The 16,810-nt window shown below is 40.7% G+C and overlaps 1 protein-coding gene across 1 annotated transcript in view; it reads right to left on the bottom strand.

Moving 5' to 3' along the window:
• Positions 1–8,655: 8,655 nt before the first annotated feature.
• The window catches only part of OGFRL1 (opioid growth factor receptor like 1), a 14,501-nt gene continuing 6,346 nt past the window's right edge, over positions 8,656–16,810 (bottom strand). The window contains exon 7 of the mRNA XM_017739247.1: positions 8,656–15,827. Coding sequence (XP_017594736.1) covers positions 15,071–15,827 — 757 coding nt within the window. The 3' untranslated portion in view covers positions 8,656–15,070. The remainder of the gene's footprint in view (positions 15,828–16,810) is intronic.

Genomic DNA, 16,810 nt, shown 5'->3' with positions numbered 1-16,810 from the left:
AAACAACAGTTGGGATTCCCTTCTTTAATGTGTCCTCAAGGTTTGCTATTTTTTCAGCTACAATGAGATTTCACCAGAGAGGGACATAAAAACAGGTAAAATGGATGAAGTCATTGTCAGGCTGAAAAATTCCCAGTCCTTCCTCTGGAAGTAGAAGAGCAATATCACTTGATAAGGGAAGAGAGATATTAAAATGCTTTGTCTCTATGAGGTTTCCTTCCCAGCACTCCTGCTGTGTCAGGGCTCTTCTATCACCCTGAGAAAGGGATGCAGAATGCATACCTACATGAAGCATTCATTTCAACAGAGCATTTCTCTCTCACAGTGGTTTTCAAATCTTCTATTGTGCAGGCAACTGCTTTGAGTGGCTGAACCTGTCTGAACCCTGCTCAGGATCCACTCTTGTCCATTTGCCTTCACAGCTGCACAGGTGCTTTTCAGAGATAAACCCTGATCCCGAAGAGTGGAACAGGGCACTCCAGAGTGGGACCATCCCAGGCACAGGTTGGTTTTGCTCTGGGCCTGTTTGGAGAAAAGTGGATATTTCACATAGGCTGTTCCTTCTGAACCTCTTGCTGTTCCTCTAGCTGAACTCTCCCCTTTTAATGGATGCACAGCCAGCTCACACCATGCTGAGAGAGCTGACAGAAGCAGATGAGTTTCCTTCTATGTTTCTTGCTTTAACTTCACCACAGTGCCTGAGTTAGATACACAAACTTGGTCTTCTTCTCAGTGTCCTCTTAACATACTATTTACAGAGCAGTCTCAACGGTGAAGATATTTCTGTCCCCATTGCAGGCTTTTCTAGAGGGGTATCTTGTTAATATAATCTGGCCAGTGCCAGATCTTTTCATTCCTCTCTGCTGTTGCTTTTATTACCCATTTCTGCTAACTAAGGACAGCAAAGTCAGTGGCACTCTCTGCCCTTTTGCTTTTGAGGCATTGCACTCAGTGCAAGCAGGACATAAGATGTATTTTTGCCTGCTGCTTAGCTAGGCACTTCATCTTCTCTGGCATTCATGTCTCAGTACACTTTTCCTCAGCCTAACAGGTTTTGTAAATTGATGTACTACAAATACTAGTGAATCCCAGAAAAGAGAACCAGTATTTTTTTAAAAAATGGATGGATGGAAGGAAGGGAGGAAGGGAGGAAAGGAGGAAGGGAGGAAGGGAAGAAGGAAGGCAGGCTGGCTTAAAGTTTTAAGCTTTTCTAATGCCCCTCTAGAAGTAAAAACATTTGAAAGTAAACATAAGACTGGTTGAACTTTCATATAATTACCAGATTGTGGTATCAGAAGAATAATTTATCATTTGGCTGAAGAAAGGAAAAAAATCATGTTATCCCATTTCAGAGATGAAGAACAGCCTAAACTCTTCCTGTCCCAATTTGAGCTTCCAAATGGGACAGCTGTGCTAGGAGCAGCAGCGTTCCCTTTGGCGTTCATGGAGCAAAACAGGCACCTCAGAGAACAGTTTCCTAGGGCAGCAGTCACACTACTTACACGAATATGCTCAACACTGACAACTCACCGTTTTCACAATCACACATAAGAATCCCAAAACCACTAACTGTCTCAAATCAGAAGACTTAAGAAAATGCAATCAGGGGTTCTTGCATTTTCTGCAGCTGTTAGGTAGAGGTGGATCACAGATTTTCTTAACCATAAGACTAAAAAAGAATTTTTTCAACTGTAAGATTCTTGAGTAATCTGACATCTACTGATGTTAAAGTTTTCAGGAAAAAAAGATGCACCTCTCACAAGCTTCAGACTAAAGATGGAGAGCTGGCAACTCTATATCTCCCCTCTCCAAATGATAGATTTGAAATGCCATTTTTCCAGCAGGGCTTCCCTTGCCTGACTGAAGATGTTTCTGTTGTTGTTTCACGTAGCCAGCCTGACCAATGAAGTGGTGATGCATGGCTGGCCAGCTGGTACCAGATGCTCCCCCTGCCATGTGTCCCTGCCAAGACTCCATACACAATTTGCTCTATTGAAAAGCCAGCTCATTTCCACTTGCAGCCAGCTCTATTCATATTCCTCTCAGAGTTAGTGACAATAAATATTATGAAATCACACAAATCCAGATGGTGTGGGTTGGAGTTGCCAGCTGTTCTACCACTTGTGAATTGCCTCTCTTGTCCTGCAGCTTGGCTTCCAGAGAAAGCATCTCATCAGTTCCTATGGTCTCTTTGCATTTCTTTACAAACCATTCCCATCCTGAGATATTTTCAACTTTCACTGTAGATATATATAAATGAGAGAGAGGGAAAGCAAATTGGAGACAGAAAATCAAAGAACCCCTTACCTCAGAAATTGAGGATTATTTTTCAAATAATGACCTTAACCTCTCAACAGCTTCCCAGTTTTCATCCATGAAAATAGACCACTTCAAGGGTTCAGCTGATTTTCACTAATTCTCTTTCACAGAAGACTTACAGCTAAAAGAGAAGCAAAGGTTCTCTAATCTTGCCAATAGTTATCATTGCAAAATCAGGAGGGAAACAGTGCCAAAAGAACACAGAAACTGAAATGCTGACATGACCTATGTGAACAGCACTGTGTAAATCCTAAACATTGTGACAATTACCTTGTTTTACTGCTCTGAATTCTTCCATGAGTTTTAACTCTTTGAGCCTGGGGTGGTATCTGCAGGCCAGAGTCTTCAGTCAAGTGGAGTTACCATCTGAATGATTACCAGGGTGGGGAGAAAGGCTGTAACACAGCTATGGTTAATGGGACTGTCACTAAAACAGATGTGAACATATGCGACTGCCACTAGTTCATCCTCATATTGGGCTGTCTTCTGAGACTTTTTGTTGAAAAGGAATGCAGACAAGAGTGAGTGGGAGGCAAGGGAGGTGGGACAAGCCCAAAGTCAAGCAGCAAGACCAAGGAAAACCCAAAGTTTCCCAGTAAAAATAGGGAAAGTGAAAGCTTGAGGCCAGAAGTGCAAGTAAATCCACTAGCTATGGGGCCATGCTGTAAGTCAGCAGGGTTTCAGGCTGTGGTGCCAGAAGGGAGCAGGCACCAGTAGTGATGCAGATGCTCACAGCTGCTGCTCTGGCTGGTGCCATGGTTTGGGGCTGTGGTGGTGGGACAAGGGTGTTTGAGGAGGAAAAGATGTTCTCAGGGGCTCTCCAGGCTGGTGTCTGAGGCATCAGAGTGTTTTACCAGCAGTCTGTCTCATTAAACAAAAAAATAACAATAATGAAGAGGCAGGTCCAGACAAGCCATGAGCCAAGCCACCCAGTTAGGTTCAGCAAGGAGCATGGTTGGACACAGGCAAAGCCTAGGAATCCAGGCCTGAGCTTTATCCCAGCTCCAGTGGAGGGCCCCCAGTGAGGAGTCTCATGGTTTTCTCCCACAGTTCTCTTTGCAGCAGTGTGATCCCAGGTTATAGTGCTGCCAACGAGTCAGAGCTGCTCTTGAACACTTGAAGACAACCAAACCCCGCATGGAATATTGCAGAGACTGTTGGTGCATTCAGGACCAAAAAATGAAGAATCATAAGGATACTTGTTCCACTAGGGTTTACAAGTTTCCACCCTTGCAGAAATCCTGCTCAAGGCAGGCTCAGGACTTTTGAATGAAGCTTTTAGTTCATGTTACAGGAAGGTAAAATTAGATTTGTAGATCCATAAATGCATCAGATACTGAGTGCAACATAAACCTCTTTTGAAACACTCATCATTTCTACTTATCTCCAAGTCAGTGACATCCAGTCAGTTCTGGATGAGAAAGAGAGTAGGACAGGAGGGGAGTGCCCACCTCTATACACAGACCATCTCACAATGGCATTGAAAGCTCCTCTTATTCTCAAGCCATTACTTAAAAATATCCTTGGGTCAGAAACTCTCCAATCCAATACACTCCTTTCTGGGTCTGCTCCCTCAGCATCCCTCTATGCAGGCCCTTGTAATGTTTCATTAATTCCCATCTGCCTCCCGATGCTGGAATTTTACCATCAGAGACTGCCCACAAGTGGGATATTGGGGATGTCATAAACATTTCACGTAACAGATAAGACAATTTAGGGTTAGGCAGCCACCAAACTGGAGTTATCTGGTCACAAATTTCACAATTGATATGATACTTTTAAAATTTTATATTTTTAGTTTATACCAAAGGTTTCAGTCAGCAAAATCCCATTTTTACCTTTGCTCTTAGTCTTCTTATACAAAAACAGTGGGATTTGTATAATTTCCAAAATTATTTCTGAAAAAAGTGTCTGGTGCTCACTAGGATTTACTCAGGTGCTGATGGGAGAGTTGTCTCTGACACATATTTCATCCTACATCTAATTTCAACAAACAGGTCCCAGAGGAGCCAGATTCTCTCCAGCAAAGATGCTTGAACTACAGGGTGACTTTTATTATATAAATTTATCATTCTTCTGAGTCTATATTAAAAGATCTTTGCAAAGTTCTGTCCAAACTCTGCCTTGAATTTACCTGGTAGGAGTCCTGTTATCTCAGTAGCAGTGCAGGAAATGAGTCAGCAGAGAATGTGCCACTGGGTATGTTACTCAATCATTCACATCTGCTTTGTTTGGGGACACATCTGAAACAGGCAGCAGCATTCCCAGTCGTGCCCCAGGGAGGCACTTACGCAAAGCAGGTGTGACTCAGCAACATTTCCTAATTATCTGATGGTTGCAGGAGACGTCAAGATTGAAATGTTGTCAGCAGCATTTTATCCAAAGTGGTGAAAAGCTCCTAAAAAGCACTATTGGGACATATTTCTGCTAGCTTTATGGCACTGGGCCTCCATTACCATAAACAAACCCTGATACCTGAGCGTGGCCTTCTGGGAAATTTCATATCAAGCCACAGGAAGGCTCACTGCAACCTCCTGTGTGTCCTTAAAAGCAGTGCTAATCCCCACGTGGGCTGGGCTCTCCGTTTCCCAAGGGATTGAAGCCTTCTCTTGCTGCTCCTCAGTGTCAGCAAGGCTGCGCTGCCTTGGCACAGGGGTCACATGTTTGTCTCCATCTCTGGGTGAATGGAGCTTGGCACCAGGTGTCTGCATGATCTAAAGGGTGGGATAACAGCAAAGGCCTTGAAAATATGGACAACGGTTGAGTAAAGAGGTCCCAAAACACGTAGCAATGCACAGATGGGCTATTATCTATTGTTTACACAGGGCAGTGTGGAAAGCTGGGAGAAGACTGCTTCTGCTTTGGAAGAGGGAGCAGCAGCTGAGCAAGAGAAGAGCAGTAAGCAACAGGTACCTGCTGCAGCCTGGAAAGCAGTGTCTCCTCCAGGACCAGGCAGTGTGTAGCCTTGCAGGGAGGAGCTGAAGCACTGGGAACTGCTTCAAAATTCAGCATCATAAAAGGATCAAATTTGGGGAGGAGGAGGAAAAAGCAGATGTTTACTGTAGATGAGCTTTCCTCATTGAAGAGCTGGGTGTGATCACCTCTACAGCAGTGCCTGAGGCCATGCAGGACCATGGCCACCAGTGCCAGTTACACAGGTCACCTCCATGGTGTGGGGCACTCACAGCTCCTGTCTGGGCAGGATCATTGAGCAGTGCCAGCTTTGGGCGTGGGATGGTGGTGACTGAGGACAAGTAAAAAGAGAAAAGGAGAAAAATAGAAAGTAACTTATTTTAGGAAAAGAGTTAAACTAATGATAATTTCATATTTCATAATAATATTTTCAAATCTGACTGAAGAACCAGACTGCTCCTGAGCTTCCTCTAGATGCAGAGAAACCCTTCACAGACTTCCTGAGAGCACCTGCTAATTAAGTATCAGCATTAGGTGTCTTGTAGTTTTGAACAATTCTACTAAATTTCTGCATTTTCAGTTAACTAATTACTATAGATCTGTCTACAATGGACTGAGGGTCCCATGTAGGACTAAAAATCCCTAGTCCTAATTCTCAGAAGTAACTCAAGGCTCTAATTTCAGCTGCCAGTTTGGAAGCTGAGAACGCGAAGCTTCCCTGTGTAAGCTTTCAGAGGAAATTGGAGATGTGAAAATGTGAGGTTTCTTTTTTTTTTTTCTTTTCTATTCTGAAATTTGAAACAGCTGTCACAAAACGTTTATAACCATAAAACGTGCTCAATAAATGTCTAAACCTGGAAAGAACTATGCATGAATTATGCCTGATTTATACATTAAATAAAAATAGAAAGAGCCAGTTGAATTTTAAACATTCTCCCCACATTCAGTAAGACTAGAAATTACAATGTCTATAGAATATTTCCTGCCAAAATGTTTAATGCATTGCATATACAATATAAAAATATTTTTAAAGCATTCTGCAAGTTTATCAGACAAGGTAAATACTTGGGCCTAATTAAACCTTCTTAAATTGGCTTTTCATAGTGAAAAATAGTTTTCTTTTTAACCTCGCTCCATAAAGTGCAGTCCAAGATTAAACAGAAGGAAAGATCTGAGCTGCCATTAATTTCTGCAAGTTATTGCTCTTGGACAGGTCAATAAACTCACAGGGCACATAACAGCCTTCACAAATCGGACCCCAGGGGTGAGGCAGGATGATCCCACCTCAGCCCTGGATCCTGACCAGATCCCAGGCCATCTCTGAGAAGGCCAAATCTTCAGCTCATCTCCTTGTGGGGCAGTGAAGTGTGCTGGATTACAGCATCTTTGGAGAGGCAGGAGCAGGGCCATGTTATGACTCTGGCCCCAGATTCTACTGGACTGGTTGCCTGTGCCAGCCGGGAGTGCCAGCCCGCCAAGGTGCAAACAAAGCAGGGCACACTAGTGTTTCTAAACATCCCATCTACCTGCCCCCACTGAAGAGAGACACGTTTTAAAGAACAGCTTTCATGGAGCTGAAGCACCAGTTCCATTATATATACTAATGAGTCAATAAAGTCATACTAAAGGTTTGCCTTCAACGTGATGCAGCTGTGAAGATAAGTGAATCTAACATCCAAAAAGCAATGGTCTTTATTTAGTTGCAAAATACTTTGGTAGATACTTTTACTGCTTCTTCAGAGTATTATTTTTAAACTGTAGATACTCTCCAGTCATACTTACTGATTTAACTTTGCAGGGATAATACTTGGCCAGATTAACCCCAGGGAACGAAGATATTTAATATTTTTTCTTCCAGTTCATTATCCAGCCCTGGCAAACAAAGCAAAATAAATCAATTAAAATGTAATTTTAAGAAGAGTATTCCCAGGTTTGGTTAGCTAAATCGCATTTTTGCAATTAATATGGCCTTTATAAATGTTTTAGACCTTGCTCAAGATCATCTGCATGTATCAAAATAAAACATTCTCATCCCAGTTTTACGGCACATCTCTGTTGGAAAAATATTTCAGTGAAACAATTTCAAAACAAAACCTTGTGGTTTAGCTCCCTAAACAACAGAAGTAGTTGCCATTTATTTTGGCTGTCTGCACCACCACTCTGCATAATGAAAGTGCTTCCCAGCTCGCCTCGCACAAACACAATCGCTGCACACTTCCTTCCCTGTGTGCTCTCCCCTCCAGTGCAGAAGTGAGCTCTGTGCGCCTCCATCACCCCCACAGCTGGAAATTTCCTAGATTTTACCCCCCAAAATAAAGCAAAGTAGGTGAATGGATACCCTGAGAGATACACGTGGGAGGGGACAGAGCAGGTGACTCCCCTCCTGAGCTGAAGGCCCTGACAGACTGGGTCACTGTGCTCCACGTGGGTGCCTGCCCTTGGGCCAGGGGAGGCAGTAGGCAAGGCACAGGGTGCTGTGTTCATCAGCCCCTTGTTACACCTCCTCCAGAAGCTGGTCAGTCTTAATTTAACTAGGGCCAGCTAAATTTGGGATATCAGTTTAGGCTCTTATTCTTGGAATGAGCACCAATAACTTTTCACAAGTGGCTCTGGCACCCATGAGGGTCTCTGCTCACACAGGAGCAGTATTTTTACTGCAGACATGCTCAAAGCCTGGAGCTGCAGGTGCATCAGCCAGCAATATCAGCAAGTGTTTCCACAGAGGCCCCAGCCCTTTTTGGTGCAGTTTATGCTCCCAGGGCAGGGGAGGGTGACTGCCTGACAGCCAGACTTTGCCAAGGGGCAGGTGAGCCACAGCAGCTGCCTCAGGGAGCCGTAACTGAGTTTTCTGGGGAGACCAACACGCTGACACATCACATTATTGGCTAGGAGTTCAGTGCCATCCCTGGGTGACCTGACAACATGGAAGTAGGTTAATAGAGCCATCGTAACAGCAAGCTTGATTTGAGACACACACCACATGGGAAGTCCTCCTTCTATATAAGGAGAACCTGTTTCTCCTCTTTAAGAAGAAACATGGGAGATTAGGAAACCCTTTCCAAATCTGCTGGGCCCTTTATAGAGCTTCATACATCTACAGTCACACCATGTGAGTAACAGCTTACTACAAAATCAGAGCTGAAGCTATCCAATCCTACAGCTTCAGCTGTGGGATAAATAAAACCAGCAGGTTAAATGTTTCCCTGCTACATTTAAGCAGCAGTAGCCTGGTTTTGGCACTGCTCCGGAGGATTTATGCCTGCATGATCATAGTGGATATTTTACTCTTTAATGTTAACAGTGTTTTCATAGTATACATTTTTCTTAAATTAAAAAACAAACCATGGACTTTTAGAAAAGCTGACTCTGGCCCTTCCCTCATTCCTCTACTATCCATGGTCATTTTGCCACTGACGAAAAAAAGGAGGACCAGAGCCTTTAATTCCCTACTTTTAAGTGTTAATATATTTACAGAAGACTATACAAACAAGTGCCAAACAGCAATTACACATTATTAGAGCTACACAATATTTGTACATGTTGCTAAAACAATGCTGCTAAGTGAAGACGCTTTATTAGTTCAGAGTTTTTGGCAGCTATTATTAAAAATATATTTACCTGAAAGGAAATCCAAGTATTTCATTTTACAAATGATTTAAAATATAGCAGTAAGCAACATAAACTATTGCTTTTTATGTTTATACAATTTTTTTTTTGGCATAACACTGCCATACAGTTACAGAATTATAAAATATCTCTTTATAGTGCATTACAAATCCAGAAACTGGTTACCACTCTTACCACATACATATGGTATTGGTACTACCAAACATGCATGGCATTCTGTAATTAAACACTGCAAAGGAATACAGAGAAGAGAGCAGGACCATTCATAAAAACTGACATAGAGCTGTTCCATTTTGCAAGTAAAAATTGTTGGGCTTTGGGATTTTTTTCTTTTTACTGCACTTTTTTCTTAGAATACATTTGAACAATGAAATCTATGATATTTTCAAATTTTATCAGTGCAAAACTACACTTAATCATCTGTTGCCAAAATCAAACTCCATAAAGGGCAAATGACCGTGGAATACATTAAAACGCAGAGAAAAAAGAGCAACTAATGACTAGCAAACATGCTGCAGCAGATCCCAAAAATATAAGTGCCATAACCTTTTTTACTGCAAAACAATAATTTTCACGTGGTTAGCCACAGTAGTAAGTACATTCAGTATATTTCACAATAAACTTTAGTTGATGAATATGCCACTGAACTTGTAAGCGTGGTAGGATTAAAGAGCCACATTTCTAAGAAGAGACTTCTTTCAGAACAATTTGCCAATTCTCACATTTTTATCTTACAGCAAACAGCATAATGCTTTTGAAAATAAATATAGAAGTGATTACAGTGTAAAGCCAGACGAGGTCTCTACTGAATTGATCTCTATAGCTTTTGAACTGCATTTTAGGAGTCCATTACATACAGCATGTAATAAACCTATTCTTTAAAGTAAATTCTTGCTTTCACCAAAGGTCCTAAGTAAGTGTACTTAAAAACAAGGGCTGTAAAGGTAAAACAGCTTTCAGGAAAAGAAACAGTTCATAGGCAATATCGAGCACAAAGATATTACAGAGACACAGTTTACACTCCCCTTGGAGAACTGCATCTAAATATCTGTTGGTAGTGAATCTATGGTGTTGACCATAATGTGAATTAGAGGGGGGGGGGGTACATGCTTAGGCCTTTTTTGACCCATCCCTCATTTTCAGACTCTGATAGCCATCAAAAATACCTTTTGAGCAGTTACTCCAGTTAAAACTGGAACTGTGAACACGTATCAAAACAAATTACCAAAATGTGGAATGATGAGTATGGTTCTCAGCAAACCCCAGAGAGTACTTCTATCTTCTACATGATCACAATGTTAGATTCATTGATGCTGGTTGCTCCAAATCCAGAGGTACCTCACTCACATGTGGGCTAGGAATAGGTTTTCCATTTGACTGATTTTGCTTTCACACCAGTAAGAAAAAAATAAATCAACCCTGGTTCTGCAGTTGGAATCTCACTTTTAACACTTAATCTACACTTTTAATACTAGTCTACAAAAGGATTTATGTGTAAAAATGTAGTCAGAAGGGACAAGTAAGGTAGCATTGAAATCAGCTTAGGAAAAGTTTCTGCCTCAGCAGACATCTTCAGCTTAAAAACAAGTATTTTGTCATTAGAATCTCCCATGGTGTTTAAAAACTGACTGGAAGTGGATTACTCTTCATCTTGCAGTACTTTTAGTAGTGTTCAAATGCAGTAGCAATTCTTGAATCGGAGACAAATAAGCGATCACCTTCTCCACACAAAACATTATTAAAACATGGAACTCAAAGCCACAAGGGAGTGTAGAGGCTGAAAGAAACCATGAGTTAAAAACCAAAAAATTCCTGGAGAAAAATGGCATCACTGTATAGTTTCTTTCTTTCACACCATCTGTTGGTGGCCACTGCTGGAGGCAGGACACAAGGCTAGAAACATCTTTGGTTCTGATCCACACTGGCAATTCTGAGGACAACATACATCATCAGCATGGTATCGTCACACTTTTATTAATGGCAAAACTTGCTTCACATACTTGCATCTTATTCATAAATACAGCTTTTGTCAAGGAAATTCAATATTATATGTTTCCTGAAAAAGTGTGGTATAAAAAAATTACATTTTCACTTAAACATGTATAACTTACTATAAATTGGGATCAGTACCATCACAACAGTCAGAAGAAGAAAGGTGTAAAAAAACCCTCCCAATTAAACAGATATACATAAATTTTATTTAAAAACAAACAAGAAATGCTTTCCCTTTAAATCCAGTAAAAGTCACTTGTCTTACCTCACTGGATCATCCATCAACATTATACAAACTTTTAAGGTCTGTAAACCTTCTGTTTATAGTACAGATATATGCAACTGCAGATTATTAGAATTATCCTGGAATAGTTCAGGGAGGCTTACACTAGGTTACATGAAATATTAACAATGATTATACAAATACCTAATACATGAGCGTGCTGCAATCTTAGAGCAGAAAACTGAGGAGCTGACCCAAGCCAGGGAACAGCTCTCAAAGGCTTATTGCACTAATTTTTAGCATCCTTCAGGATTTTGAGTAACATGAACACGAAGACCTCAGACCTGCTCCTAGATATGTGCACATGTCACACTACTCTTCTGCTTTGAATGGTCTGTGCTGCACACCTCGTGTACCCAAGCCTTCAGTCTGTGCACCAACACAGTATCAGGTACTGAGGCACAGTTGTGTCTGGCATAGTAGGGCACAGAGCTGTAACTAATCTTAAAGTGCTGCATTTTTGCATGATTTGTATGATCGCCTTCACTTGCATCTGTGTACTCAGTAACATTGTTTCAAGTTGCACATTCATATCCCCTCACCAAAAGATCCTTAAAGTCAAATTCACAGGCATGTGCATGTACACACTACTCCCACTTAACAGTACCAGCGGCTACTCAGATGTACTTACTAGGAAAAGACCTTCCTATGGGAGGTTCTGTTCAATTAACATATGAACAGCTCAGATCTAGTCAAACACTGGGCCAAAATACTCTACTGTAGTAAGTACACAGAAATCCCTGAATACTTAAGCATATAGCAAGACAAAAAGAAATTTAACAGTGAGCAAATGATTTGACTTTCTTTGCATACACTCAGTTCCTGAAGTAATGGTTAAACAACTATGTACTGGCATTTTTGAGAATACAATAATTTCAACACACATATATATACTGTATATAAACCTGAAAACCAATACTTAGAAACTTCAAGCACAGGGTGCTTCTGGTTGCTAAGGCCATGATTCTGTAACAAAAATGCATACAGTGCACCCACTTGGTCCTCACAAATCTCAATGGGATGCTAAACTGTATGATTGCCCTGCAATAAATCCTTCTTTTCAGTACTTACAAAATCAGAAGAAAAAATTCCTCTATGAAAAGAATGATGAACTATCACATTTTACATAGAGCAGAATTTGTTAGTTAAAGCTGAAGTGTCCCATGGGAGTAATTCTGTTGATAAAGCTGTAAAACAAGGATTAGAGAGTGCAGGAGCCCATCTGACACAAAACCCCTCACTTATATAGTCCCCACAGCTCTTTGTAGGCACTGATATGCCACTACTCTTCTATGAAAACTGAGAGAAATATATTGAGTTGTGGATTTTAAAAAAAAAGATAAAAAATTGCAGAGCTAATACAGGTGTAAGTGCCAAAGTTCTTGACAGTATTTTCAGATACCCTGGCTCCTTAAGGCAGACAGCTCTGTCAGATTAAAAGTATTTTAAGTACTTAATTACGAACATTGAACTAGCAAGCATGTGAGAGCTGTGTCACCATAACAGAATACTGCAGAGAAACCTTCTGGACGCACATCCCAAGAACTTTGTTTAAAATCAGAGCAAGATTTTCTTTTTCAGTAGATGAAAGATCTCCTGAGGTCATTGATATTCAATCAAATTACAATATAAATATAACACCTCCAGCATCCCTTATTTCACTTCAATACTCTGCATTTTCTGTAAAGTGTTGAACATTAATACTAAAGTCCATAAATTGAAGGCTCTGTACAGCTACTTATGCTATAGTTTTGTTCCTTATACACAGGGTATCAATTTTCCCTATGGTACTCAAGAAATAGCTATGTAAAAACAACTCTATGAAATTTGCATGGTTAGGCACTCAAGACTGAAAAAGTCATAGGCAGAAAATGAAGTGTCCTCCCTTTGCACACGTGGAAGGGCAGAGTCCTTAACTACACAGACCAGTTTTATCACAGCATTTCCTTCCCCTTCTGTTCTGAAGGTCAAAGGCAAACACGAACAAGGGGATCCCAGTTCAAGTCCAGGGAAAAGTGAAAGGCTTCTCAGGATCTTTCTGGCCTTAAAAAAGTGGTGGCTGGAACTCTTTGGGGCATTTCTGCTCAGACAGACTTAATGCCTACTTGAATGATCTGGGTTACCCTAAAAAAAATCCATGTATGTAAGTTCCTTTCCTCACAAGTCAGCACAGAAGGAGAAATACATTTTCCTGCTTCCCTGCTTCTTTAGGATGAGAAGAGCCTAATCTTTGTCCATAGGGATCAAGATCCCTAACTGCCACTCTATTTGATCCCAAGAACCAGCGCTACCTGGGGAAAACAATGGATGATGCATTGCCATGATGGGCACTAGAAAAACAGAATACAAGACATTTTGTCTATGCTCTGATACCCCTGAAAACTTCATCATTTTGAGTTATAAGACTTGAAAAAAGTCCTGTAGTATTCTGACACTCAAACTGTAGTCAGCCTCTTGCCTCATAATATTTAATCAGAAATACATTAAAAGCAGGGGATAATACATACACTTTTAAACAGAAAATACATACAGAAGTTTTAGAGTATTTTAGGACTGTAGGAATTGTGAGTTGTACCTGCCTTATTTTTTAATGCATATTCTGCACAACTAACATGCTGGGTACTACCTTGTTTGACTTGAAGGGCAGAAAATCAGAAGCAGCTACTCAGGGAAAGCAGACAGTTCTTCAGCAGAAGCTGGGAAAGATCTCAATAGTGAAATTCCTACTTGTTGGGTCCCCAGATAAAATGCTCTGAGGGTGTATAATGTTGCTGGGCAAATCTCAGCAGTTTCCTCCTTTCTCTTCAGTCTCTAATAGTATACACAACAGACTGGCCTGCCTTAAGTTTCTGCTGATTATCAAAATAACATAAAAAACTGTGAGAGACTTATGATAGAGAGCAAAGAGAGGAAACAGACAGCTGGAAAGAAGCATCAGGACTGCCTTTGTCTTTGAGACCAGCAACGGGTGACTCTGCATTGTGCAGACCCTACCAGAACTGAACAAGAAACATCGAAGCTCAAGTAAGACCCAACTTGACATGCCTGGTGACCTTTTCTCTGATGGCTTTGCTGATTAGGCAGTGCTTTGTGATGAAGACACTGTTTTCAGCTGTCCAGAGGCTTTCCAGGTACTGAACCCAGCTGGGGATGTTGTCTTATTACAGCTGATCAATAGAGAGCTTTCAAACTGGGACCAAATTTGAGTCATCAAAGAGATGCCTCCCCCCAGATTAGTTGTAACAAATGAGTCAAGAGAAGGGAGAATTTAACAGGCACTACAAGAAGTCTAAAGTGCAACTTCCCTTGTATCCAAAAGCTGTGGATACAGTTTCTTTTTAAGTTAAAACTTTTATTCAGTGTACAGTGATTTCCAGCTGGACAGGACATGATATATGCTATCCACTGTTAAGCGCCTCCAACAAAGATGCTAATCTAAGGTAAAAGATGCTGTGCAAATACTGCTATTAATCATGACCATAGATTCCAAAAAAAAACCCACTAGGGTAAAAACTGTGTTCTTGAAATAATTTCTAGTAATTTCATAAATGGAAAACAAAACTTAAAGCAAACGTAAAAGAAACTTAAAAATTCTGATGTTCCAAGCCTTTTTAGTTGTTACACTTTAATTTTTTACTACTGCATGAATTTTAAAAAGTAGATAAGCTTTTCTGTGCAATCTGTCTGGAAAAGATAATGAATTACTTAGCTTTCAGTATGCACAATTGTTTTAAAGAGACACACCTGGCTGACTGCTGATAAACTGACGTTGAAAAAAACAAAATTCATTAACCTACAATAGAAGCCTAATCTGATGCATTTGCAACAAGCATAGTCTCGTGAACTTACACTAGATGGAAATTTCAACCAAAATGAAGGAGCAACGAATAATTTGCTTCATTCAATGTGAAACAAAGATTTTTTTAAATCTCAGACTCATGGTTTGAGCTCATCCTTAGTTTTTGTGGTGGTCCCCCCTGAAAGTGTATCCTTATCAAGGTTATCTTGTAGATCTGCTGATGTGTCATTTGAAGAATTCTCAGCGTTACATAAATCTTTCTCTGTAATTCCTGGGTGATTTCCACAGTCATTGTTCAGATTTTCATCATCTTTTTTGGAATGAGAAGCGTCCTCCTTTCTGTCTGAAGTATCATTTTCTTCTGATTTTGAAAGCTGGCTGGTATCAGTGTCACTGTTCTTTTCACTGTCGTTCTGCCTAACAGCATCACAGTTCACTTCTTGTTCATCCTGATCATTTTCTTCCCCATTTTTTGTGAATTCTACCTTTCTTTCTTCAGTTGTTTTACCAGCTGAACTTCCACTTGCCGATGTATTCTTGGGCTCTTTTGGTTTCTTATGCTTAGAAATATGACTGTTGGGAATAGAAACTGGAGATGCTGGCTTTTTATTTGCTTTGCTTCCCTCTGACTTCTGTTTTCTTGGGGGTCCCCAGATAAAATGCTCTGAGGGTGTATAATGTTGCTGGGCAAATCTCAGCAGTTTCCTCCTTTCTCTTCGGTCTCTAATAGTATACACAAAATATTCTAGAGCACTTTGCTTAATGTTGGGAATGGTATCTTCCACAAGAGCTTCATGCAAAATAAATTTTACCAGAGGAGATTTGAAACTCTCATATCCAAGTTCACCAAGACTTTTCAGAATTCGAGTGATTCTCAAGTAGTTATGTTGAGACCTTCAAAAGAAATGGGTAAAAAAATTCTATTGAATCAGAAAAAAAACCACTTTACAAACATAGAACTGGAACTGCAATTCCTCAGTCCTTTTTATCACTTCAGGTATGTACTTCAGACTTCCTGTATTTTAATTTCTCAAAGCTGCTGAAGCTTACTAGCACCTCCTTTGCTAGGATGTTGTGAGTGAAAATTAGTGTTTGTAAAAAGCACTGGGGGAGAGGGCTGAGAGAACATAAAATCAAACATGCACTGATTTTTGTTCCTTGTGCTGTACGAGAAGGGCAACAAAGCTGGTGAAGGGTATGGAACCCCCAAGTCCTATGAGGAGCAGCTAAAGATAATGGGGTTATTTATTCTGGAGAAACAAAGGCTCAGGGGAGACCTTACTGCTCTCTACAACTGCCTGAAAGGAGACTGTGGCAAGGGGGGTCGGTTTCTTGTTCAAGGCAACAAGTGACAGGACAAGGGGAAATAGCCTCAGGTTGCACCAAGTGGAAGTTCAGGTTGGATATTAGGAAAAATTTCTTCCCTGAAAGAGTGGTTAGGCATTGGAACAGGCTGCCCAGGCAAATGGTAGAATCACCACCCCTGGAAGTGTTCAAAAGGTGATTAGATGTGGCACTCAGTACTATGGTTTAGTTGATATGGTGGTGTTTGGTCAAAGATTGGACTCAATGATCTCAGAGATATTTTCCAACCTTAAAGATTCTATGCTGTTCTCTTTCAGGGGAGAAAACCCAGTCACTTTGTAAACTACAGGGTTTATAGTGTATTTATAGCGTAGCTACTGACCAGGGTTTATGGCACTTCACTCAAGTTATTTAAAAGCTGGGTCTCCAGTCTAGACTAGTACCTGCACTACAGACACAGTCAGTGCTGCGGGAAAAACAGGCATCTCTGCAGAGTAAGTCCCACTGTTGTAGGAAATACCTAAGATAAAATGAATGGACTGTCTTCTGGAAGTGCTTGTGAAAAGCTCTTT

The sequence above is a fragment of the Corvus brachyrhynchos genome, unplaced genomic scaffold (assembly GCF_000691975.1).
Source record: "Corvus brachyrhynchos isolate BGI_N302 unplaced genomic scaffold, ASM69197v1 scaffold136, whole genome shotgun sequence".
In the NCBI taxonomy this organism is placed as follows: Eukaryota; Metazoa; Chordata; class Aves; order Passeriformes; family Corvidae; genus Corvus; species Corvus brachyrhynchos.
Note: the sequence above shows the minus strand (reverse complement) of the source record. Positions and strands in the feature narration are given on the sequence as shown.